Source organism: Microcebus murinus, chromosome 16 (assembly GCF_040939455.1).
Source record: "Microcebus murinus isolate Inina chromosome 16, M.murinus_Inina_mat1.0, whole genome shotgun sequence".
NCBI classification, from domain to species: Eukaryota; Metazoa; Chordata; class Mammalia; order Primates; family Cheirogaleidae; genus Microcebus; species Microcebus murinus.
Window position 1 is genome coordinate 28,113,917 of NC_134119.1, and position 27,332 is coordinate 28,141,248.

Sequence of the window (27,332 nt, forward strand, 5' to 3'; positions counted from 1 at the left end):
TTGAAGGTATAAACAGCTTCTTTAAATTTTGGTACCACCTATATCTATGATAACACCTGACATATAGTAGTTAATCAGTAAATGGTTATACACTGAGAATGGAAGTATAACCTAAGACAAGTCTTAGCATTGACATCTATACTAGAAAAAGAGAAGGAAATATATATTTGGGATTACATTTATAGATCAAAAGATTCATTCTATAGGTATTTCTATGGGTATTGTTTCAATATAAAAGTACAAATATAATTGGTTATAATTTATAATCTTGATTTCTCAAATATTCTCACCAAAACTCCCAGCTTGAAAAAGTAGATCATTTTCATAATTTTCTCTAAGTGTGATTTCTTCTGGTCTGCTCTGGTTCTGAGTAAAGTGTTCTGAAACATCAATAGCACTATGGAGAAATATAAGAAAACGTGAACAGAAGATAATTTTTTTGCAATATAGTGAAAAAACCTATTAATAAAACAATTTTTAGATATGCCATTCCCTAGTTGTCCTAATCTCACTAAGTGGTAACTACATTCTCATGCCAAAAATCATATAGTCATTCTTAATTTCTTTCTCTTAGAGCCATATCCAATTTATGAGCAAATCCTGTTGGCTCTGCCTTTCAAATATATCTGTAATTTGACTTCTACCACCTGGATAAGATGAAGATGGAGAACTGATCACTACATTGTCTCACCTGGACTTCTTACTGCACTAATCTTCTCATAGGCTCTCTGCTTCCTCCCTTTCCCTCTTATATAATAAGTAGCCAGAGGGAACATGTTGAAAGCAAGTCAGATCCCTTTACGCCTCTTTTCAAAACCCTTCTATGCTTCCTGAATAAAATAAAAGTTCTATTGAAGCCTACAACACCAGACCATCACCTGTACCCTCTGCTCTTCATTTCCTACCACTCAGCCCCTCATTTACTCCACTATAGTCTCACTTGCCTCCTTGCAGTTCCTTAAAAATGTCCAATGTGTTCTGTCTTAGGGCCTTTCCACTTGCTCTACCTGGAACAGTCTTCCCCCACATTACTGAATGATTTGTTCCTTCACCTTCTTCAGGTTTCTGTTCTTACCTTTTTCAGAAAAACCTTTCCTGACCATCTTATTATTTATTTCATTTTCTATTTTTCTTCGTAATGCTTATCTTCTGGCATATTGAATATTTACTTGTTTGTTGTTTGTCTACCCAACTAAAACGTAAGATCCATGAGGCAACTGTGTTTTATTCACTGCTATGTCTTCAGTGCCTAGAACAGTGCCTGGCATATGAAAGGCACTCAATGACTATGTACTGAATGAATAGATGAATATACTGTCAATACTGCAAACTACATTCAATAAATATGATACACTTTTGTTGTACTTTGGAATTTCATACTAAATTTAAGTCTTTGTCAACTGCATGTGTACTTGTTCAGTTATTAACTATATTACATTTGCCTTAATGAAATGTGAATATGAAAATAATATCAAGAAAATAAAATTGAAGGAAAATAAATAAAATAATTTACTTCATATTTTGGTTTTCAAAATCATGAAATTCTTCTGGCAATGTGATAGTATTATAAGCTGCTTCAAAATTCTCTTTTGGAAGGTCAACCAGTCCTGAAAAGAATCAAAAACTATGTTCAATAAACAATGATGCTATATAAAATAAGGAACTCCCAACTATTTTCTTTTACTGGACTACTGCTTAGTCTCTTTAACTGGTTTCCCTGTCCCCACTCCTGCCCTTCTGCAGTCCATTCTCTATAAAGCAGCCAGAGTGATATTTTTAAAAAGCTGAATCTCACGCTTAAAATGGTTTAGTGACTTCTCCAGTACATTTGAATCAAATCCAAATTTCTAATTGGGGGCTCTGTAACCCTGACAAACCTATCAGGCATCATAATGACACTCTCCTCTTTACTCATTATACTCCAACCATACTAGCCTTTTTGTTCTCTGAAAAAGTCAAGCATTTTTCCACCTCAAGACCTTTGCTCTTGCAGTTTCCTCTACCCAGAATGCTATTCCCTCAGGGACTTTTTACATGGCTGGGTACTTCTCATTTTTCAAGTCTGAGTTTAAATTCTATCCTCTCAGAAAGGCTTTTCCTGACTATCCTAACTAAAGTGAACTTCCCTGTTATTTTCTGTGGTAGTGTTCTGTTTATTTTGCTTTATAGCACAATCACAATCTACAATTATTGCAATAAGTTATAAAAACTTTTTTGTTATTTGATTTCCTTACTAGACTGAAAGAGTCTTGTTTGTCTTGTTGGTCCTTATTTGTCTTGTTAGTCCTTTTTTTTTCTTTTTCTTGAGACAGGGTCTCACTCTGTTGCTCAGCCTAGAGTACAGTGGTGTCATCACAGCTCACTGCAACCTTAAACTCCTGGGCTAAAGTGATCCTCCTGCCTCAGCCTCCCCAGTGGCTGGGACTACAGGCACATACCACCACACCCAGCTAAGTTTCAAGCTTTTGGTAGAGACAGAGTCTCACTATGTTGCCCTGTCTGGTCTCAAACCCTTCGCCTCAAGCAATCCTCCCACCTCGACCTCCCAAAGTGCTAGGATTATAGGTATGAGCCACTGTGCCCACCCTTATTTGTCCTTGTATTCCAGAGCCTAACATAGCATTTGGCACAAAGTATTGGATCAATAAACATTTGTGGAATATATAAATGAAATAATAAATGAAAAAATGAACCATACTTTCTATGAATATAAATCTACTTAGAGATTCTACAAATATTTTAAATGAAGACAAAAACACATGTCAATCCCAATACAACAAATATAGATTGAGGGAATAGTTTGTGCAAGGCACTGAGACAGGTACTATAAGAAATTCAGAAAATAATATGACAAAAACATTGCCTTCAGGAGCTTCAAGACTAGTGATAGAGGCAAGAACTGTATCTGAATAACCATAATACAAGGCAGAAGATGATGAATATCTTAAAAGGGAAATAGATGCTCTCTAAATTAAAATTTGATAGGTTTGGAATGTGTAGCTAAAAGAAAAAAAATCAAAATTTGAAGGTATTATATTCATGACATATGTAACTCTCTAGCACTTTGGAATGCCTAGGAATTTTTTATAATAGTTCATAAAGAGAATGCTATTTAGAGTCTTGAGAATTCTGAAAAAAATTACAATTATTGATAGTCACATTTGTCAATCACACTATTTCTAATTTCTCTCATAAAGGCAAAAACACATGTGACAAACTTAATGACCCATTAAAAAAACAGAGTATCAGAATTTCTTGCACAAGTGTAGTGGCTTTAAATATGTCTTACATATATATGCAGGAACATTATAAGTTTTGGGAAGTATAACCTTTTCCTGCAAACACAGGAAAAGAACAAGGAAAAAAATTTACCCTTGATCATGTAAACTTAAATTTAGTCAAAACAAAGTTTACATTCACTATACTCACCTGGAGTATATTAAAAGAGTACATACAAAATAAAAATGCAAAAGGGAACCAAGAAGAGTGAGACAAATCAACATCGGATGTATACCTGGGCGAAATGTCATCTTCATTTTAAGAAATGCTTCACTGCAATCTGCCAAAAGATATTTTGCCTTCCTGTTATAGATTCGAACAACTCCCAAAAGAAGGTGTCCTGAAGTTCGAAGTGCAATTTTCACCTTGCAATAATTTTTTAAGTATTAGAATGATAAAAATTAGGTTGATAAATCCTATTCTTTGAAAGTTACTGAAATCATAAGAATTTCTTCTTTTTGAAAAGCAGACGTTTTGTATTCTTAAGGTAAATCATTTAACTTTTACTTCACCTTGCAAAATGATTAACTTTTTTACTCTTATTCAATGAAGATAATCTAATGTGGCACTTAGGTGAAGAATGCTATTATTGGTATTATGAGAAGAATATAAACTCGGCAGTCAGGAAGACTTGGGTTTAAACCTTATCTCAGTTGCTGAGGCTGAGTCATTTAACCTTCCTAAATTTCAGTTTAATAAAAATGGCTACAATTTATTATATATGTATTTTGGGCCAGGTGTTACCCTAAGAGCTTTTTGTACATTCATTTATTTAATTTTGATAACCACTTCTATTTACAGAAGAAGAAACTGAGACTCAGATATGTTAAGTAGCATGCCCAAAGTAATACACCTATTAAGTAATGGAACAGGAATTAATTATTCATTTGACCAACTCAAAAGTTCATGCTAACGACCACAATTCACAGAGCCCAAAAAAGCCAACCTCATAGGGTTGTTGTGAAGATTAAATGATTAAGCATAAAGCCTAGCCCAGTGCTTAACACACAGTAGGCTTTCAATTATAATTCATCCTTCTCTCAGGTATTTTTTTTTGAGAGAGAGTCTGGCTCTGTTGCCCGGGCTAGAATGCTGTGGCGTGAGCCTAGCTTACAGCAACCTCAAATTCCTGGGCTCAAGCAATCTGAGTAGCTGGGACTACAGGCATGTGCCATCATACCCAGCTAATTTCTTTATATATATATATATTTTTTAGTTGTCTAGCTAATTTCTATTTTTTTAGTAGAGACAGTGTCTTCTTGCTCAGGCTGGTCTCGGTCTCAAACTCCTGACCTTGAGCTCCCATCTTGGCCTCCCAGAATACTAAAAACAGGCATGAGCCCCCATGCCCTTCTCTCAAGTATTAACAGAAAAATACCTAACCTATAAAAATGTTAAAATATTTTAATGCAAATTCTAATAGCTGTTTACAATGAACATAGTACTTTACTATTTATGACATGTTTTATATATTTTTTGATTTATAATCAATCCTCTTTCTTCTTTTCTATCTTCCTGATTAATTCATTCATTATTTTCTAAGAAATACTAAGTAACTACTATGTATACAGTATTTTGTTAAGAAATTAGAAAGGATTACAAAATATGCATAAAACATAGCCTTTATCCTTCAGGTCCAATCTATTTATGATAAATTTACAAAACAGTTAATTATCAACAGAAACCAATATATTGATGTTCACACAATAAATGCTATAGAAATTAAAAGATGATTTGAGAAGTAAAACTTCCTTGGAAATGTATTTCATGATATATTAATAAATGAATTTTGATTCCTTTCCTCTCCAGAAGTCATTGCAAATACATACTATCATTTTAATAAGTAACATACCTTAGGTGAAAGAATTTTTTCAATGGTTATCTCTAGATTACATTCAAATACATGGGCCTTTTTAAGTTTCTTCTCCCAGTGAGCTGCAAGCCATATTTTAGCCAGTGGCCCTCGTTTACTCATAAGCACATGTGTATAGAACATGTTGTTTGTATTCATTAGTTGTATCTAATGAACTAGAGAGAATAAGATGACATTTAAAATCTGATTACAAAACTTTCTAGTGCTATTTTACAGCAAGCAAAAACACTTTTTAATTCTATAAAATAATATTCAGATTACATCCTCTTCAATGCATTATTCAAGTTATAATAAGAGAAACTTATTTAGAATATAAAATTATAAACTAATGACAGAGCTCTATATATTGTGAACCAAACCTGGTTTAAATGTATCCTGATTAATGACCTCTTCTTACATTTTAGTTATTAATATTTTATTGTACAAAGGATTTGAATTCTCTTCTTACCAATATAATCAAGTAAATAAAGGAGGAAGGTTGAAAAAATAGGTGATGGAAATAGGAAAGAAACAAGAATAGGAAAAGGTGGACAAAACTATGAAAAGCTAATATAGGTCATTTCTCTTCTGAAACTTAAGAATTTGAGAAGTGTTGGATCATTGATTTATATCCAGATGTTTAATTTCATTTCTCTCTTCAAGATGCTCTGGTTTATTCGACAATATATTAATTCCTGAAGTTAAAATAATGAGATTCCAAAGGACCGTAAGTGGAAAAACGAAGAAAACAAGAAACTATAGGAAAAGAATCAGAAAAAGGCAAGGAAGAAAACAAGAATCAAATGTAAATGTTTTGAAACAAGAATGGTAAAAGAATCTTCACTTAAATAATTAATGCACATTTCTACAAATTATGCTATTCTTAACAGCACCGTAAGGCTCTATTATTAAGCCCCACATGAGAAGGAATGTTATAGCACTTTGGTTCACTTTTAGAAAAGAATCAAGTTATTGCTTACATATAAGTAATCTTAAACTGCCACTATGGAAGCCTCTTTTTCTTCTCTTCTACCTAAAGGTCTGGCAAAAGAGAAGATGGAGCCAAAATGAACACAAAAACAAAGTCAACCACAGGCTTTAAAACTTCGGTGAATTCTGATCAATGCCTGTTTCCACCACAAGAAGAAAATCATTATGCCCAAACTAAAGGTTATGCAATCTGCCAAACCGCGTTCCTCGGGGGACAACCAGAGGTTTTAATATCTGTGGCTCGTACATTTATGGTGTGTCGGGCGGGGGAGGGGGAGGAGGGGATGGGTATATACAAACGTTATGAGTGAGATGTGCAACGTCTGGGGGATGGACACGCTTGAAGCTCTGACTCGAGGGGGGAGGGGGGCATGGGCAATATACATAACCCTAACATTTGTACCCCCACAATATGCTGAAATAAAAAAAAACAAAAAACCGTGCCTTGCCTCGGTTCCACTTTCTTCCTTTCTATTCTGCGTGTGTTTTGGTAGCTTTGAATAAAGGCCAATTTATCTTTTTAAATCGCTCCCAGTGGTGTGAGGCACTAATTTTTAAAGTAATGGGCTTAAAAAAAACACAACCCCCCAAACAAACCCCTGTGACTGATTTAACATTCCTGAGATATTGATTTTCCCGAGCACATATTACCTACCCCCTCCCCGAACCCACCCCCATAAGGGACCCAGGAGGTCCGGGGGAGCATTTCTGGAAGGGGCGGAACGCGGCCGGGCGGGGCGGGGGCGAGGCCCTCCCGGAGAGCCACCGCGGGCGAGGGTCGGAAAACCGAAGGTGCCGGCGACGTCCAGGGCTGAGAGGAGCTGCCCACGGCCGTCAGGGGCAGGGGTTCAGGGGCCCCTCCTCGCGCGACTCCTCAGTCTCCGGCCAGAAGCTCGCAGAGGGAACCCTGAGGCCAGAGGGGAGACCGCGAGCGCCCGTTTCCTCCCACGAGCGGGCGAGGACACCGCAGGTCGCGCCTCAGCCCCTGGAGGGCTGCGGGCGGCGGCGTTTCTCCCTCAGGCCCGGCCCTCAGCACTCGGCGCCGCGAGCTGAGGGGCCGGTGAGGCGCCTAGCTGGGGCGCCTGTGGAGATGTGGGCTGCCGCGGCCCCCATCACCCAGCCCGCCTACAGCCCTCGGGGCCCGCCCCGCCTCTCCGGCTGCGTGCGCCCTACTTGCAGCGCCGAGTCTGAGGCGAGGTGCGCCCGAGCTGGGCAGTGAGGAGTCGCCGGGTCCGCGCGTCAGGTTCTAAGCGCTCGACTCCAGCGCCGCGGGGCGTCAGCGACGCGCAGCTGGGCAGGGGCGGGGCGTGTAGAGGGCTGGGCGTGGAGGGGCGGGGCAGGGGCGAGGCAATGAGCGAGGGGCGGGGCGTGAAGGGGGCGAGGCAGTGAACGAGGGGCGGGGCGTGAAGGGGGCGAGGCAGTGAACGAGGGGCGGGGCGTGAAGGGGCCGGGCAGTGGCGAGGGTGGGGCGGACATAAGACCGCGAGGGAGAAGGGACAGGGGGCGGGGCAGTAAGCAAGGGGCGGGGCAGACAGAAGGCGGGGTCAGGAGATGGGGCCGGGACCGCGGGACCCCGCGCAGTCTCTGGCGCTGTGCTAAGGCTCAGACTTCCTACATCAGCTGTGCAGGGGTATGACGGGGACGGCGCCTATAGTGCCATTGTGAAAGGTGATCTTTCTGCCCCATCTATAAACATCCCTATGATGCAGTCCTGTCTGTTCCACTTACTAGCTAGGGATCCCTGGGGAAGTTATTTAATCCCTTGAACCTCAGTTTTTCTTATCTGTAAAGTGCAAATGATATTAATAGAAGTACCTGCACCACAGGCTATTATAACAAATAAATGAGCTGGGTGCGGTGGCCAACGCAGGCAATCCCTGCACTTGGGGAGACCCAATACAGGAGGATAGTTTGAACCCAGGAGTTTGAGGTTGCAGTGAGCTGTGATGATGCCACTGCACTCTAGCCCATGGGACAGAGTGAGACTCTATCTCAAAAAAAAAGGCCGGGTGCGGTGGCTCACGCCTGTAATTCTAGCACTCTGGGAGGCTGAGGCAGCAGGATTGCTTGAGCCTAGGAGTTTGAGGTTGCTGTGAGCTAGGCTGACACCATGGCACTCACTCTAGCTTGGACAACAAAGTGAGACTCTGTCTCAAAAAAAAAAGAAAAAGAAAAAGAAATAAATGAGATGAAATATGTAAAGACCTAGCACATTATAAGTGCTCAATAAATATTTAAATATTAACTATTATCATTGTTATTATTAAAAAGATCATTCACATTGATTGACCTGCCCTTTGGGGACAGCAAACGTTTTCCAGCCTGGAGCATGACAGCTTTCCATAGCTAAAGCCAATTGCTAGAACTCGAAAAAACTCATGCAAGAGCCCAAGGATCTGAGGCTGGTTTCTTCTCTTGAGCTTCATAGTAAATACTTATAAATCTTGGAACAGCAGTGGCAGCCAATATAAGGTTATTGATAAAGTCCAGGCTCCTTGCTGGGTATTTTCATAGGTTGTCTCATTTACTTTGTAAACAAAGTAGTTCACAAGGTAGTTGTTAGTTTTCACCCTTTTGTGACAAAGAAATGGCCACAGAAAAAACCAGCAACCTGTCCAGGGTCACATAGAGACAGGATTCAAACTCAGGTTTAGCTACCATTTTCCCCCCTCGGGGAATGGCAGCACAGTAACCACTCATGCAGATGTCTGGGAGACACCCTTGTTGCCACCCTCTCGTCTACCTTAATGCCAATCCATCAGCAAGGCCGTCACTCCAACTTCAAATATGACTTTAATTTATCCTTTCTCATCATCTCCACCCAATCCACCCTAGTCTAAGCCACCTCTCTCCTGGAAAAGCTCCAATAGCCTGCTTAGCAGTCTCCCTTCTGTCACTTTCCACCCTTAAAGCCCATTCTCCTCAAACTGGAGGGATCTTTGAGAAACACAGATAAAATCCTATTACCTCCTAACCTCCCCTTTTAAAGCTTTTTAAGTTTTCCTATTGCTCTTAGAATAAAACTCAAACTTCCTCCTAACCACTACAAGGCCCCGTCTGATTTCCCCTTACTAACTATTCTGGCTTCATTTCATATGGGTGGATTTACCTTAACAATAATGAATCTTCAGTTTCAGGGTCCTGGCTTCCATGAGAGAAGCATGGCAATTTGTTCACAGGGGCTATGTTTTTGTAAACTTTGCAGAAATAAGATATTTAACTGTAATCCTTTAAGATCCATGTCTCTTCCCAACTCTCCCTCTGTCACACTATGTTGGTGGCAATGGAGTACCTGAAGGATGCATCTAGGGCAGAGTTGAGTTAGATGTACATTTAATTTAGGTCCAGAGGGATCTATTCACGTCATCCACAGTCACTTCAAACCTATAGTTACGTCATTGTTATCTCAGTTAGGAATGGCTTCCAGGAACACACCCACTGCCCACCGTGCCGCCTCACTCTGTGCTGTGACATGAAGGTTTAGGGCCATAAACTGTGTTAGTGCCCAGCATCAGGAGTGTATACACAATAGATAAGAAACAAGATTTGAAACATACAGAGCCAGAAGCAAGTCTATGGAAAATTCTTCGAATCATCAAGCATATCTATTAATAACTATAAGCCAAGGATTGGTTCTCATCAAAGCCCAGTTAAAGCAGAAGTTCTTTCCTTTGAGAATTCTATCTGGCAACGCAGCATATATACTTATAAATGCACTGTACACTTTTTCTTTTTCTTTTTTTGATAGGCATTTCTCAAAGTAGAAGATGTCAGAGTCTTGTGTTTGTACAACACACGTGGTGGTACTGTAAACAGTACCATCCATGTGGGTAGTTGCCTGTTCTGTGATCTCATTGCATTGGCTCGTGTCTTCCTTAGCATATCTACCTAAGCGTGTCCAGTGCTTACAAATGAAATGGCCTCTAGATCAAAGCAAAAGTAGTGATTCATTAAGAGGAATAGACACATTTCAAGTCAAAGTAATAAATAGAGTCAGATCATTTGATAATCTAATTAAGAGGAATGGATCATGTAAATATATTGGGAAAGATTTAAATTTCTTGATTATTTGACATGAAATACTGACATAGAAGGAGAAAATATAGAACTCATAATATACCACTACAATAGGGGCATCAACAAAAAAGTAGCTAATGTGCTGTCAACTCAAAGAATATTTAAAATGAGTCACTATACAAGAAGATTTACAGTTCATATATGAAAGAAACATAGGGGTTTCCCCAAATTTGACAATAATCCTAAAAACATGCATAGCATTAAGCTTTGCAACTTAAAGAGAATTGTTTAAAATATCCACACAAAAAAGTTAATCCTGTAGAGGAAAGACCGAATTATTTCCACAGTCTCTTTATAGAAAATAATACAACTAAATCATTGTCTTATGACTAGATGATCAAAGAATATACAGCCAAAAATACAGAAAGAAATTATTATAGAGCCATATCATGCAGTTAATTAATAAAAATATTATGCCATGTTTCTAGATTTCATGATGTTTGTGATACTTGTCAGGCTTTAAAAATTTGTAATTTATTATTTCTTCTCTCATTCTAAAAAAATTCTCTTTTTAGCCTAATTTGTGATTTTGTGTTCTTTCTCTTAAAGAATGCCCTAAATTGCATAAGCTTCAGGCCCCACAAACCTGGATCTGCCCCTGCTCAGTACCCTTCTTGATCCTTGTGCTCCAGCCATATTGGATACCCTCTGTGCCCGTGGCTTAGGAAAGTGCCTGGCCCATAGTAGTATCAGAGACATATTTGTGAATGAATGAATGACTCAAAAATGGGAATGCTAGAAGGTTAACTACATGAAAACATGAATTTTGTCTGTTTTATTTGTTGCTACATTCCCACATCCAGAACAGCGCCCTGGCACACAGCAGGTGCATATTAAGTACTTTTTGAATCCTGGCCTGTTCCACTGCAAACAATTCTTCTTTCCACTGCCCCCAGTTATTACCAGATTACAAAGCACTTTCCCAACATCCTCTCCACAGCCCTGGCAGGTGTCATTTTCATATTAGAGTTAAAGCTAAATGGAGGATCAGAGGAAGAAAAGTGACTCGCCCCAGGTCACCCAGTCAGTGGCAGAGCTAACGTTCGAACCCAGTTCTCTGGAGCCAGAAAGCCTCATTCTCCACCGCTCTCCCGAGAAGTTGCCTGCCCTGCAATAGGAACGCAGATGCTGCAGGAGCCAGTTCTACAAGCCAGAGCGGACGCGTTCCCAGAAGAATTACTCCATCTGGACGCTAGGTGGCGCACATGCACAGAGCAGTACCGAGCAGTTACTATAGTGACCGCACAGGGTCAAGAACGCAAAACATTTGTCAGAAGCCTAACTTTGGACCTCCAGTTTCATTTTTTCTCACCTGTCCTGCGTTTGCTTCCTTGGTCATTTGGGTCTCAGTTTTCTCCTCCGTCAAATGGAAACACTAACTCGTACTTACTAGTCAATATGTTATGATGCCTGTGCGTAGGTGTTCAACAAACGAGTTCTTCTGATAGGGACCAAGGCACTCGGCAGAGATGTGAAATTTTTCTTATTCCTGAGCACTGGCCAGAGAATGACTTCCAGGAGGAATGAGAGGAAAATTTCCTGTCGATGGTCACCTACTGTGGTAGGTTGGAAAATGGCTCCCACACCCTAATCCCTGGAACCTGTGAATGTTACCTTATATGGAAAAAGGAGGGGTCTTTGCAGGTATGATCAAATCAAGAATATTACATGGGAGGTTATGCTGGATTATCTGGGTGAGCCCTAAATGCAATCACGTGAATCCTTATAAGAGGTAGACAGAGGGAGATTTTACACATGCACAGGCAGAGGTTGGAGTGATGTAGCCCCGAGTCAAGAAATGCCAGCAGCCACCTGAAACTGGAAGAATCAAAGAGGAAATTCTCCCTGAGAGGCTCCCAAGGGAGTACAGCCTGGCCAACACCTTGAATTTGGCCCGGTGAAACTGACTTCCGCCCAGTGAAACATGAGCTGAACTCAGGCCTCGAGAGGGTTTGGGCAAAACAAGGCAGGGTGGCAGAGACAGGACAGAAATCCCACCGATAACAGGGGCTCAAGATATCTGGAGAGCTGGGAAGGGGACACCAGATTCTGGGTTGGCTTACTAACCTAAGTGATGCCAGAGGTGTTGTCCTAGAGCAGAGGTGGGGAACCTGTGGCTTTCTAGATCCTTAAAGTGCAGCCTTTTGACTGAATCCAAATTTTACAGACCAAATCCTTTTATTTTTATTAATACAGTTTTGTTCATCTTTTATATTTTTATTTTATCTTTAAAATGAACGTATTTAAAATACCAAAGAATAAAATAAATTTCAGCGAAATAATCCTCTCAGATTGACCGGCACAATTAGAACATTAATAAGCCATAAAGGCTAAATTGACAGCTGCTATACTCATGATTTAGTTCTAACATTTCCCCCTGACTGGTCCCACTACCACACGAGTCTGGTTGGTGAGAGTGTATGAGGGTCAAGTCCTCCAGTCCGTTATCAGCTTTTGACAACCATGCACTGTGCTTCTGTTTGAAGTGGAATTTGGGAATAGCTGCACAGATCAACAGTATTTTTTAATTCTGTCTGTTTAACAGCTCATCATGTCAAAGAAGACCAAGAGCTGAAGGAAGAAAATAGATTTTTTTAAAAATGAGGATTGGGAATTGCAATATTATTTTTACTCTGTGTGGCCAGGAAGATGTCTCTGTAGACGATGATAGCTAACAAGCTTGTAGACTTGTAATAGTTGCAGTTTCACAACTCAGTGTATAATCACCAAGCAATAATAACAAGCTGCCATTTATTGCCCTTTCCAGGGCCAAGTACTGTGCAAGGTGATGTAAATGCATTGTCCGGTTTAATCTGCACAATAATCCTGTGAGTAGGTTATTACCTCCTTTTTAACAGATGAGGTAACTGAGGATCAGAGAGGCTGAATAACTTATCTAAGATCAAAAAGTAAATAAATGGCGGTGCTGGAATTAACACTCCAGTTACCAACCATGTTTGTAATCAGGATCATGCAAGCTAAGATCACAATCAAATACCACTTTGCACCCATGATATTGGCAAAAATTAAGAAGATTGAGCGGATTACTTAAGTTCAGGAGTTCAAAACCAGCCCGAGCAAGAGTGAGACCCCATCTCTACTATAAATAGAAAGAAATTCATTGGCCAACTAATATATACAGAAAAAAATTAGCCGGGCATGGTGGCGCATGCCTGTAGTCCCAGCTACTCGGGAGGCTGAGGCAGTAGGATCACTTGAGCCCAGGAGTTTGAGGTTGCTGTGAGCTAGGCTGACGCCACGCCACTCACTCTAGCCTGGGCAATAAAGTGAGACTCTGCCTCAAAAAAAAAAAAAAAGATTGAGAATACCAAATGTTAGGAAGAAGATGTGGATCAACAGGAACTCTCATACACTGCTTGTGGGAGTGTAAATGGACCCACTTTGGAAAACATGTTTCTTGTAAATGTAAGAGTTCCCATACCTTCAGTGCAACTCTTAGATACATATTCTAAAGAAACTCTTGGATTTGTGCCTGTGCACCAACTGGGAAACGTGAAGAATAGCTACAGTGGCATTGGTAATAACAGCAAAAAACTGTCAATCCAGGGCAGGTAGGAGACAGAAACCACACCAGGTATTTTAACACAGAGAATTTAATATGAAGAATTGTTAACTAAGTATAAAGTTGTTAACTAGGTTACTGAAAAGTGATAAAAAGAACTCTAAGATAGCAATTGCAGGAAGTGTCTACCACACCAGGTCTGAGGGAACAAAGAAAAGAGGCCGAAACAACTTTAAAACTTAGAGGAGGAGCCCTGTGGAGCTTAATTCAGGTTAAAACTTTAAAACTTAGAGGAGGAGCCCTGTGGAGCTTAATTCAGATATCTGAGAAGGGAGCTGTGCTTAGCTAGGTCTGGTGTCTCTGAGCTCAGAAAAGGGCCAGGTATGTAGGGAAGGGACTCAGACTTCAGAGGAGGAGGTACTGGCATTTGGCGCTTGTGTCTCTGAGTTCAGGGGAGGGGCCCCATGGGGCTGGGACCCAGACCCTGAAGAAGGATGGAGCCCCAGGAAGGAGTTGCAACTGTGCAGTAAGGAACCATTGCTGGGTGACAATCATAGGAACAGGAAGTCCACAGGACATGACAGGGAACAGAGAAGAAGGAGCAAGTCCCTTCTCTATTCTCTAGCCTTGTCATCTAACCCCATCCTGCTTTCTGTCAAAATCTAACAAAGTCTAACCAGGCAGCAGCTGGTAACACAGAAATGTGATTTGCAGGGACCCAGCCCCAACCTCACAGAGCAGGAATTTTTTTATATTATCAAATATTATATAAAAATCCCAGGTTGGTCTGACTATAAACATTGTACTTATAATGCACCCCCTCCACTCTGCCTCTGTTCACAATGGATTTACTTTTTCAAAGCCATGAAAACAATATATATATATATATTCTCAAAATATATATATATTTTTTGAGACAGGATCTTGCTTTGTCACCTGGGCTAGAGTGCTGTGGCATCATCATAGCTCACTGCAACTTTAAACTCCTGACCTCAAGCAATCATCCTGCCTCAGCCTCTGAAAGTGCTAGGATTACAGGCACGAGCCACTATTCTAACAATATGCAGGTAGATTTTCAAAAACAAACAAGGCCTACCAATAACTGGACCATCTAAACACCACCACTTTTTTATTTTCACCTTTCTTTAGTTTTTTTATGGGCAGATGTAATTTTTCAGTCATGTCTGCAGCACCCTGTTACCATTGAGAGTCTCTGCTGCCTCCTGAGCCTTCCTGCCTGCTGTTACTGACAGGCAACAAAGGTTTGTTGTCACAAACCCTGAATGAATGAAATGCCATTTTCTTAATGATTTCCTCTTCTTTGATTCTTTGAACATCTGGATTGTATTCCTCATGACCATTTTGGTTGCAAATGAGGGAAACCCTACTCAAATCAGCTTAAACAAAACAAATTGGTGCGTGTGGCTGTGGGTGGTGGTTGTAGAATTTACTGGCTTCAGTTGCTGCAAAGAACACAGGGGTAACTAGCAAAACTAGAGCCTAAAATCACAGACTTAAAAAAGCTGGCGCTCTTCCTCTCTGTCCATCTCTTGTGTGGCCCTCTCTCTACTTCTGTGCGAATATTAGCCTCTTTCCTTGCTACTGCAGACAGGTCTTCTTCACTTGGCAGGAAACATGGCTGATGGCAGCCTCAGCTTTATAACTGTAATAGAAAGAGTGTCCAGATAGCAATCACAGGGAAGGACTGTGATTGGCTCTGTTGAGTCACATGCCTCCCCACTGGGCCAATCATGCTTTTGGGGCAACCACAGGTTATATAATTGGCCAGGCCTGGTAATATACCCACTCCCATGGCCAGCGTGGCAATAGATCCTGTTGTTATCAGATAAGGGGAAGGGGGAGGCTTGCTGGGAAGACAAGAGAACAGCCACAAAGTCACTACACAGGGTCTCAATTTTTCACCATGGCAACACCTGGTAACCATTACTGCACATTTAGCTCTTTCTTTGTTTTAACAATCACCTTTTAAGAATTTCCCAAGATTAGGATTGCTGCCATGGTGCTTGCCAGAGCCACATAACACGTTTGTGTTTTCAAAGTGTGTTCACATCCAATTTGTGCCTCACAAAGAAACCCTGAAGGACAGAAAAGGAACCAGCGACACAGAGAAGCTGAGTGATGGATCCAGGGACACACAGCAGATGAGGGCAGAGGTGAACCCAGAGCTCTGGCTTCCTGGTGCTCTCCCCCGAAAACATCACAAAGGTTAGACTAGTGGTAAGAGGGTTTGAGCCCAGGGTCACCTGTGGCCAGTTAAGGGAGGGAGCTTCGTCTGCTATCTTCCCCTTGGAGGAGCTGGGCCAGCCCCCTTGAGGAAACGTGCCGGCAGCCCCTGCCTTCAGAGCCCGCTCGAGCCCTGATGGGGGAGGTCCCTCCGCTGGACCTGGCATCCTCCCAGTGGGCATTGTCAGCGCGCAGCTCCTGCAGGACGCTGTGAAGATGCCTCAGTGTGAGCAGGAGCCTCTGGTCTTGGATCTGCATCTCAGACTAGGAGAGAAGAGGAGTCCGTGAGAGGGTGTGCAAAGCACTGATGTCCCCCGTAGAGCCCTTTCCCACCACAGTCTCCTCGCAGACAAGCCCACTTGTGAGTCGCACGAACTTGCAGGAGCCATATCCGCCAAAGCCTCTGCTTCTCTGCAAAGTGGAAAGCAAATTGCTTGCCTTGCAAGCATTTTATCATGGCTGGATGAATTAGTCCACTGGAAAGCACTTTCAGGGGGTCAGCATGGTTCAAAACTGCTTTCATTACAATACTAAGATATTATTTTCTTTTTTAACTTCCATTTTCTTATGAGCATACAGTGGAGTTTTCCAGAAGTTAATGGCATGTAATATCTCAACAGATTGAGCGCAGAAGCGGATATGAGAATCCAGCTGTGTTCTATTAAGCCAGACTGAAAGCAATTTGCAACAATGTAAAACAGAGCTGCTCTTCTCACTAAATATTTGCTTTGAAAAATATAGTTATTTTAGATAAGTAATATTGTATTAACATGTAATGAGTTTATTATATTTTTAAATGCACTCGTAATATAATGCTAAGAATTTCTCAGCTTTGGTTTCTAATTCAGTCCGTAGTGATAGATATAACTCACAGAGACAAAAGCTTTTTGGTGTTCTTAATGAAAATGTTTGAGAATCACTACATTACAACTCTACTATTGTCACTCAGCCATCTGCACCCTTTCTCCCATTTTCCCCTAGGAATTTTTTTCCATACATTTTCTTTCCTCAGAAATTGTTCAGTCTGTGTTTTCTCAATTTTGGGGTCTCCCCCCCCACATCCTTTTGTCCAACCTTCGGCACCAGCTCTGGGTATGCACTTCTGAGGCCACAGAGGCATGACCAGCGCTGGGGCGATGTTAAGGGACGGGGTGGACACAACGCCTTTGGCCTTGAGGATAGGAAACCCTGACCAAGCTGCTTCAACAGTAGGGAAGTGTCTTTTCTCACAAACCAAGAGGCCCCAGGTGAGGCAGCTCTGTCCCACCTAACGGATGCCCACAGGCTGGTTTGCCTTGTTGTGACAGGTGGCTGCAGCTCGTTCCCCTCGCCAGGACTCTGGGGCTCATGAGATACAAGGAAAGGAGGAAGAGCACCAGACTTCTGCCCAGGGTAGTCACTGGCCTTCCTGAGTTGTCCCCGCTGCTGCGGGAGATGACTGTCCCCGGCTGGTCCTTTCCTGAGGATGGCCGAGTGAGGCTTTTTGGGTGGGTTCCAGAAGGGCTCGTACGGAATCGTCACTCTGTGCGATCGGGGTTAAAAACAAGCATGACTGGGAAGTTTATGAGTCACACTCTGCAGGAGGAGGCTCCAGGCTGGGCACCTTTTGGTGTCAGGGAGAGGGAGGTGCTTGGGCCGGGAGGCTGTGTTGCAGGCAGGACCCCGCCTGGCCCTCCCCCTTCATGGCTGAGAGAGAGGCACTTCCTCAGCTGGAAATACACGTTCTGGCTTCAGTTTCGGTGCCCACTATGTAGGGGAGCACGAGGAGTGCCAGCTGCCCCGCTCTGGATGCCTGCGACTGTGAGAAGCTTCAGCTCCTGCTGCTGGAATCCCCTGGTCCCATGAGAAGCCCTGTTGGGTCAGCCCCTCCCTCTGGGGTGAAGACAGGGTTGGGTCCCAGTTGGCTTGTTGCCTGGCAACCCAGAAAGTTCATTTTTGGACAATCCCGTCTCTCTGCAGAATGAGAAGTGGGCATATTGGGAAACAGACCTTCTGAGGTTCCCTGAACTGCCCCCCTCTCTCTCTTGGCTCGTGTCCCCACGCACTTTGGGGCACCCCTCTATTTTTGGACTTGTAGAAAACATCACAATGAAAGGCACAGGTCCTAGGTTCCTGAACAGCCACTAGGGGACCAGGTAACATAACACATATGTTCAGGAAAGTCAGTGCCTGTGGGGTAGACCTTTACCAGTAGGAATGCAGAGACAGCAGCCAGCTGGGCAAATAGATGTCCTCTTTGCTCTCTCCCCACCAAGGTGCAATTCCTCCTTCACCCCTTGCAGAAAAGTCCTCTAGCAGGTAAAGCAGCTGCTGAGAGACCTTCTGCGGCGGTGGCCAGCTGGGTAGCACAACGCCCGGCATCGTTTTCTGGCGTAGCATTGGTCTTTGCTGCAACTCCCCATTTCCCTCCCTCCAACACTCTGGGCTCGTACCTCCAAATAAATTCTTAGTCTCTCAATCCTTGGCTAAGACTGTGGGTGTACTCCACGTCCACCTGTGTCAGGATTACAATAGTCAACATCAATGTGCTACGCATACACTAAGTGAATTCAAGCATCTCCTCACCGAATCCTTGCAATAAGCCCTACGGTGTTGGCACTATTGTTATGCCCATCTTATGAGAAGGACACTGAGGCTCAAAGAGATAAAGCTGCCCGCTGGAGGCCACACAGCAGCAAGGCTGGGCACAAACCCAGGACTCAGTGCAATTGTAAACCCAGTCTGGCGAGCACCACACCGAGCGCCTACTATGTAGGCCACGACCTACTTATCCCCACACCTAAGATCACAATTGTGCTCTGTGTGGCTGGTCCCAGAGGGGAGATTGCAGGGCCCATACCCCAGCCTGGAGGGCACCTGGAAGAGGAGACCAGAGATCCTTGCAAAATACATGGTGGGGACATTAAGGAAATGGAAACACAAAGCCTTACCAGCTCCTTTCTCAGCCACGCCAGGGTCTGCCCAAGATTTGGAGTTGGCTCTTCTGCTGTTTTCATCTCAGTGTCCTTGGGAGCAACCTTGACGCTGACCTGGTTATGGGCCCGAGGGATCTTTGACTTGTAGAGCCCCCGACCTCCTTCACACTGGCAGCAGGTTCTGGCCAAGTCACTGAAGATGGAGTTAATGAGAGCAGGAAGTAGCTCACGGTGGAAAATGTCATTTGGCTCTTTTTTTTTTTTTTAAAGGGCTTTAGTGCTCTGAACAGAACCAGGCAGGAGGGAGGCAGAACATTAAGGGTCTGGGTACCCTAGTGCCTGATGGTTCCAGAAGCCAAGAAGATGTGATGCCAACAGGATCATAGAGACCGTAAAGCTTTAAATGGCAACAATAATGGTTATTATGAAAATAGGTGCTCCTTTCTGAGCACCTGAGGGCTTGTTTTGTGTTTTACATATAAAGTGCATCTCATTTGGGGGTACCTGTCTCCCCAGGTACCCTTCCTCTCTTACTTACTTGTCTATAATAAGCTTAGATTAGGGGAAGTGCTAATTTTCCAAGTTCCCTTACTTCTGGAATACCTAGGTGACCTGTTTCTAGCAAATTATATCAATGCCGAAATTTTCTGTTAGGCTTCCAGAAACATTTTATCTTCCTAATAAACAGAAAAATGCCACTGATGCTTTCCCTTTACTCCTACTTTCTCCCCCTTCCTCTGCCTTGAATGCAGATGTGATGCCTGGAGCTGCAGTAGCCATCTTGCAACCATAAGACAAAGGCCAAAAAAAAAAAAAACTGTAGAGATATTTGAAATCATTGAGTCACAGAATCAGAAACAGCATTTGTCCATTATGACAATAATGGACATTATTTTTAATTGGGCACTCTGCTACTTGCAGGAAAACATAATCCTGATTGATACACCATTTATTCTTCACATCACACTGTTTAGTGAGTATTCATTAATTCTCTCTTTCACCAATTGTGTGTCTACTACCTGCCAAACTTCTGCTCTAGGCACTGGGGATGTCACCCAAAATCAGAGAAAGAAAGGCCCTGCTTTCCTGGAGTTGACATCCTAGTAGTGAATGGAAATAAACAATAGTCAAATTAATGCTATGATGAAAATAAATAGAATCTAGTCTCACATAGGTTTTTAAAAATATAAATTTATCCTATCCACATAAACTAGGAACCCTAAAGTGAGAATTAGCATAGTGATCCTAGATAAAGATCTGAGATGCCTGGCAAAATAAACTCGACCCATCTTAGGGGGACTTGCCCTCAACTCTGACTATACAAAATATCAACAAATAAAGCTCCTCCAAAGATGAACTCATAATCCAAAAAGACAAAACACACAGGGAAACCATCCACCATAAGTAAGAGTCAGCAGACACTATCCACAGCAGGATTAGACCGCTCTTTCCCCAAGAACTTCAGATGAAGGTGATTAAAAAATATTTTGAAAAGAATTAAAGGCATACAAGAAGGAATCAAAATCATACCAAAAAGGACACTACTTAAAAAGGCAGATTTGAAAAAGAACTCAATAGAGTTTATAGAAGTAAATATTACAATATTTATAAATTAAAGAGAAAACGGTGTACATTTATGGTAAGCCCAGAAGACAGAGGTAGGAGAGTGGGTACAGGACATAGGGAGGCAGGCTGAGACTCAGCAGGGGAAGGTGTTGCTTGGAATTCTTATAAGCAGAGGGCAGTCAGTGGAGTGCAAAAGCACAGTCTGGATGATCAGGGAGACTGGGGAAGGGGTTCCACTGGTTTGGAGGTGGGACCTGGGGCTCCTTCCACAGTTAGGCCAACTATGCAGGAAAAGGGGCACTATATAGGCAGCCAGGACACGCGGGCTCTAACCCAGTTCTACCAAACTTTCTTTGTGAGCTTGGGCCTCATCCTTTCCCTTTTAGGGCTAACGAGGCTCAAAATAGTTACCAAAGTGAGTTGCGAGGAATGTCACATTTCTTGTATTCTGGGACTTACAGCCTGAGATGCATTCCGACTGACACATGCAGGCACAATTTTCTGTGCAATTTCTCCTAGTTCAGTTGTCACTCTTCAGAACCAAAGAAACTCCTACCTGCCACATTCACACCTCTTCTGAACACAGGGGGCCAGAAATTATTCCTTCCAGGCAGGTCACCAGGCTATGTGTTGCATGGCCCTGAAATCATGAGACAATTGCCTGGGACAGAGATGGGTTCCCCTGTCCTACAGCTGCCCCCCAGCAGCGATCTACAGACTGGACAGGAGAGAGGTCCTGGCTTGTGGGTAACTGGTATTCGAGGAGCTGTGTTCTAGGTGGTGATCAAATGACCCAATCAGATCTGCTCTTGGAGACATTGAATTTGCCACAGAGAGGTTGTTGTCACAAGAATGCTGTGTAACAAACCTCACCAAAACTCCATGCTTTCCAACAACAATCACTTTTTCTTGCTCATGAGTTTGTGGGTTGGCTTGGGTGGTCTGCTTGGGGCTGTAAACCTGCAGGTCTGAGTCTGCTCTGCAAATCTCTTGTCCTCCTGCAATCATGAGGCTGCTGGGGCATGTTCTTCTCTCTGCAGTGACAAAGGATAAGAGAGCGAGTGGAACCAGGGGAGGCCTCTCAAGGCTTAGGCTCAGAATTGTCACAGTTGTTGCTTTTGCCACGTGCCATTGGGCAAAGTGAGTCACTTGACATACATAACCTCATTTCATCTTTAAAAACCTTATGATTTGGCTGGGCGTGGTGACTCACGCCTGTAACCCTAACACTCTGGGAGGCTGAGGTGGGAGGATCGCTTGAGCTTAGGAGTTCAAGACCAGCCTGAGCAAGAGTGAGACTCTGTCTCTATTAAAAGTAAAAAAATTAGCCAGGTGTGGTGGTGTGCCCTATAGTCCTAACTACTCTGGAGGCTGAGGCAGGAGGATCGCTTGAGCCCAGGAGTTGGAGGTTGCTGTGAGCTAGGCTGACGCCACAGCACTCTAGCCAGGGCAACAGAGTGAGACTCTGTCTCAAAAAAAACAAAACAACAACAACAAAACACCTTATGAATGCAATTCCCAAACTGTGTGCTGAGGCGCCTTGGTCACTGTAGAAAACTCACAGAGGCCCTGCAAAATATTTAAAATTTTGAGGGAAATACAATACAATGACATCTGTCGAATACTATGCCAACAACTATTATTAAGTTGTTTGAAGCTGACTACTTAATAAACAACTGTTAGGTATCCTCTTTGGACCTGGCACACTGTGAAAAAATTACTAAGATGCTAAGAGTGCTGTGAACTGAGAACGTTTGGGAACCTCTGCCTATGAGGTAGGCACCTACAATGTCTGCATTTCACAGATGATTTCAGGTAGATCCTATTACTAACAACATTTTTACAGATGAAGAAACCGAGGCTCAGGGAGGCATGGATTTTCCTAGGATTACTCCAGCAGGTAAGCAACAGAGCTGGAAGCAGAACCTGTTCTCCCCGATCTATGTCGGGAGGGTCTTGCCTATTGTCTTGAAACAGTGGCGGGCCAGGCAGGGGCTCACACTGCCCTCTGCCCTGCACAGTGGCAGTATCAAGAAGAGTGCTTGGCACTTAGAATCTGGTGCTCTGGCCTTGGCGTCTAGCGTGGACACCTAATTACCCTGGAAAGCCATTTCTTGTGGTTAACTTGTTTTGATGCACTTTCATTTATTTGTAATCTCACTCTCGGGATTCTGGCTCAGAGCACATTTTACTTGATAGACTCAGAAAGGCTTGGCACGTGGAGGTGAGGGGAGATGGAGCCTGGAAAGGGAAAGAACTTAAACCCTTGAGTGGGGAAAATGTCACCATCCAACATGAAAGCCAATATGGCCGTCCATTCACCATGCATGGGCAGCCAACAGTACGGGCTGCAGGAGCCAGACCCTGCTGTGATGCTGGGGACGGAGTGATGAGCAAGGAAGACCTCACACCTGCCCTCTCAGGGCTTAGGGCCCAGCAGGTAAGAGGCCCATTAGCAATCGATTAGTTCAAAAATCTTTCTTTATATCACTTGCCTCACACGCACACACACACCCCTCTGTGTGTTTATTATACAAATGAATGAATGAGCTTGCAAATGAAGAAACTGTGGCTCAGGTGGGGATGTGGGTGCCCAAGCAAATCAGCAGCTATGACAAAAATTGCAGGTTATCCTTTGATATCGCTTCTCCCTTTCACACATGGCAAAAGACTACATTTCCCAGAATCCCTTGCAGGTAAGTGTGCCGTGTGATTAAATCGCAGCCAATGGGATACAAATGGAGGTGATATGTTCAATCTCTAGGTCGTGCCCTTAAAAGGCAGAAAGAGGGTGCCTCCCTTTCCCCCAAGTCCTCCTTCTGCTGACTGCAATGTAGTGATAAGGGCTGAAGCTGGAGCAGCTATCTTGGACCACAAGGTAGGGGACGGCAGAGCAATGAGATAGAATAAACCAAGGTTTCTTTGATTGGTGAACCACCATGTCAGCCTCAACTGCCAAGAAGACTTTTACAGGGAGAGAAATAAATTTTGTTTTACTGAAGGCACGATTATTTTGAATCTTCATTATAGGAGTCAAATCAATATCCTAACAATATAGCAGCAGAGCTGGAGCAGAAGCCAAGTTCCCTAATTTCCCCATCCAGGCCCTTTCCATAATCCCCCACTTATGTATTTAAATGTCTTATTCTTTCCCAAGTGTTATCTTGTTCATGACCATATCTGCTCCTTCCATGGCAGATACAGGACTTCTGTGGCCCTCACTGGGGAGAAGGGAAACAAAGATATGAGAGTGGTAGGTGATCTGCCCTGAGACATGAGGGCAGAGTTATTCCTATCTCTCGATAGAGAAAGTAGGACTCAGAGATGTCATTTAGCGCTGTCCTTGTGCCCAGCTCCTAGTCCGGCACTCTTCCTACCCTTGGAGGCTGCCCTCTCCCCTATTCTGGGCACCTTAGCCCTCATCCACTTTGTAAAATACAAATGAGGTGGAAGTCTAGCAGAGAGAAGCCTTTGCATTGTGAGAGCATTCAAGCCCTCCCACCCTCACTTCCTGCCACGTAAGCACGTGCCATCATGATAACCAGAGGAGCATGGAGACAGAGCACCAGGTGGCTGGGGGCCATCATCACCTCTCCTTCTGCAGCTCCTTACCCCCTTCCAGCAGACTTTCCCTGTGGCCCAGATAAGAAAGGCGAGAACTCAATTATCTGTTCTCTGCCTATGCCCTGTATCTGTGTCCTTGTGGGTCCTGAACACGCAGACCCTGTACCCCTGTGTCCTGTAGCAAATGCTTCTGAACCCCATCCCTATCCCCTTGACATTCTCCTTCTCCATGTGTGCCTATGGCTTCCCAGTGCAAGCCCGCCTGAATCTGTGCATGCTCAACCTGTGCCCAGGACAGGCTGGAAGTGCTGGGAATAGCCCTCAACCGACAAACAGGTGCCTGTGGATAAACACCTCTGTGTCCTCTGCTCTCAGGTGGGACAATTCTCAACCTAGCAGGATTGAGCTCCCATTGCCAACAATAGCCACTTGCTCATTGATGCTTCTGCAGTGTATTGGCTGCTCTTCCTCCCCAGTCTTGCTTCCCCATCCCTCCACCCCTGCTTCCTGGGATGACCTTCCAAATACACCACTTGCACTCAAGTTCTTGTCCCAGGACTACTTCCAGAAGAAGTCAATCTACAGCATGTCTGCTATGGTTTGAAAGTGTCTTCTCCAAAATTCATGTTGATATTCGATCCCCAATGCAGCAGTATTAAGAGGTATGGCCTTTGGGAGGTGATTAAGTCATGAGGGGTCTGACCTTATCAATGGGATTTGTACCCATCTAAAGGGGCTCAAGGTTGAAGGGAGTGCTTTTTTGCTTTTCTGCCTTCTGCCATATAAGGACACAGCAACAAGGCACCATCCTAGAAGCAGAAAGAAGTCCTTACCAGATGCCAATGCTGGAGTCTTGATCTTAGACTTCCCAGCCTCCAGAACTCTAAGAAATATATTTCTGTTCTTTATAAGTTACCCAGTCTCAGGTATTTTGTTACAGTAGCATGAAGGGACAATGACAGTGTCTTATCCATATGTGCCCTGTGCACATGAGTCCTCTGCACCTCATTCTGCACACAGCTGAGCTGTACATGGGTATTCTAGCCCTTCTGCTTTGTGCATTCATGCCTTGTGTACCTGTGTCCTATACACACCTGTCCCATGCACATGTATCTAGGACACCATCCTGCACCTTCTGTTAGGGCTGAAGGGCAGCCCCCGCCCCTGGGGAGGTGGTGAAGACTCGGGCAAAGCAGAGTAGGACAATGGGAACAGCGTCCCTTGACCTCTGCTAGCCTTGGGTGTAACTCCGAGGCAAGAAGCCTGATTGGTATGAGCTCTAATTCCCTCTCCTGGTGAATGAGCTCCAGGTGACCAATTTGTCAGAGTGTAGAGGGGGCAGTGAGATAACACACACATACAGGGACTGCCACACTGGAGTTGCTCCACCAAGCGACCCCCATCAAAGTTCCTCCTTTCTTCCTGAGCCTAACTGCTCCCAAGGGAGCGGCTTGAAACCTAGATGACAGATGACAAGGCAAGCTGCCGGGGTGGCGGTTAGAGGGCACTTACTCCTGCAGAAGCTGGGAATGTGGGTCTTGATTTCCCTCCTCCTCCCTTCTCCTTTCTCTTTCCACCACAGGGAGAGAACACAATGCTCAGGTTTTTCATTCCCCAAGGCTGGGAGCTCCAGACAGACCAGGTGGAAGGGAGGGAATGCCAGCTGGGCTGCCTGAAGCTTTGCCAAACACATGTGGGGGTGTCTCTGGACACTCCTTTTAGGGTCTGGAGTGTGACCATCGATTAATTTCCTCAAATCCTTGAACCATGTCCCATAACCATGATATAAGGGCTGCTCCGTAGAGCATTAGAGCTCCAGGAAAACCGAATGAGCGGGCTGGTTCAATGGGGGAGGGGGGATATGAAATAAGTAAATAAACCCGAACACTCGAACTCAGCCAGATTCTGAGAAACAGGTGGAAAGTGAGTGGAGACTGGGAGAGCACACATGTGGCCACTCAGCCCTGGGACTTCAGGTCCATCTGGGGTTCTCAAATCAATCCAGAAGACACCATTCTGCAAGATACCACGGGTCTGATTGGACCTCTCACTGTGCCCACAGGACAATCTATTCTCTTCCTGGCACTCAACTTTCCCAAATGTGAAAATGAAGGTGATATTAAAAAATCCCTCAAGAATTTTGTGAGTGCTTTGAAAATTACAATGAAACCCAACATAACAGTTAGAAGCAATGAGCTGAAATCTGGTTTTGAATCTCAGGTCTGTGAGATTCCCGTTGCTTGTATTAATAACCAGAGCGATTAATCATTTCTATGCCTCAATTTCCTTATCTTAAAATAAGGATAATAGTAGCACCTACATGATAAGGTGGTTAAGATGACTGAGTGAGTTAATATTTGTAAATCATATGCCTGGTATATGAGCAGGGTTATATGTTTGTCAAATAAAATAAACATGCAAATAATTTATTACTAATACTTCATCTCTGGGCCTTTTAAGTGTTGTTCCCTCTTCTAAGAACACTTTTCCTTGCTCCCCTTGTCCCTTCACCTAGCAAAACCTCAGTTTCACTTGAGTTATTACTTCTTTTAAATCACCCTCTGGACACACTGCAGGCTGGTTTCACAGTTTTCTCCCCTGGAACACAGGGCAAAGAATTGGGTCTGTATTTCTCAACTTTCACCCACTCATATACCTCTTAGATTTTTTCCTGTCACTTCCACTTTGATTTACTTATATTTGTCTTTAAACTGACTACATGAGATAGGAATACTTCTTCTGAGTAACAGAGAATCCCAGCTAATAGTAATAATTTACAGGAAATAGGAGTTTAGTTCTCTCACACATAAAAGTATGGGGAACTATTCCAGGCTGGTGTTTCCATCTGGTCATCGGGGATCCAGGTTCCTTCAATTTTGTTGTTCTCCCATCCTAACAGGCATCCACTTCACGAGGCAAAGATGGCTGCTCAAGCTCCAGCCATTAGGTCTGCACCCTGGCAGCAGGAAGGACGAAAGGAGAGGAGGAGGGCATACTCCCTTCTTTTCAGGACACTTAAAGCATTTCGTCCACACCACCGCCTCTGATGTCCTAATGGCTTATCATCCACTTGGTTATATCTAGCTGCAAGGGAGGCTGGGAAATGGAATCCTTGTTCTGGGTGCACTGTGCCAGCTATTGATCAAGGATTCTATCCCAGTGGAATAAAGGGTGAGCGAATATTGGAGGAAATCAGCAGACTTTATTGCACTAACTTCATATAGACTCATTTTTTTCCTGCCCTTTTTAAACAATATTGCCCATGATATTTCTGGTTTCATGGGCTAGTTGTATATTTTTCTAAAACAATTTAAAATCAATA

General features: G+C 43.4%; 2 protein-coding genes across 2 annotated transcripts in view; both read right to left on the minus strand.

Annotated features, from left to right (window-relative positions):
- The window catches only part of RAD21L1 (RAD21 cohesin complex component like 1), a 28,093-nt gene extending 20,739 nt beyond the window's left edge, over nt 1-7,354 (minus strand). Inside the window, exons 1-4 of the mRNA XM_076011003.1 lie at nt 5,132-7,354; nt 3,515-3,644; nt 1,514-1,607; nt 291-397 (exon numbers count right to left, since the gene is read on the minus strand). Of these exons, the coding sequence (XP_075867118.1) occupies nt 291-397; nt 1,514-1,607; nt 3,515-3,644; nt 5,132-5,290 (490 nt within the window). The 5' untranslated portion in view covers nt 5,291-7,354. The remainder of the gene's footprint in view (nt 1-290; nt 398-1,513; nt 1,608-3,514; nt 3,645-5,131) is intronic.
- A 7,473-nt stretch (nt 7,355-14,827) lies between these two features.
- On the minus strand, nt 14,828-19,041 carry C16H20orf202 (chromosome 16 C20orf202 homolog). The gene is made up of 2 exons (XM_012754641.3): nt 18,896-19,041; nt 14,828-16,229 (listed from the first exon to the last, which is right to left on the minus strand). The coding sequence occupies exons 1-2, from the start codon at nt 18,959-18,961 to the stop codon at nt 15,996-15,998; spliced, it is 300 nt and encodes a 99-aa protein (XP_012610095.3). The 5' UTR covers nt 18,962-19,041; the 3' UTR covers nt 14,828-15,995.
- Between the last annotated feature and the right edge of the window lie 8,291 nt (nt 19,042-27,332).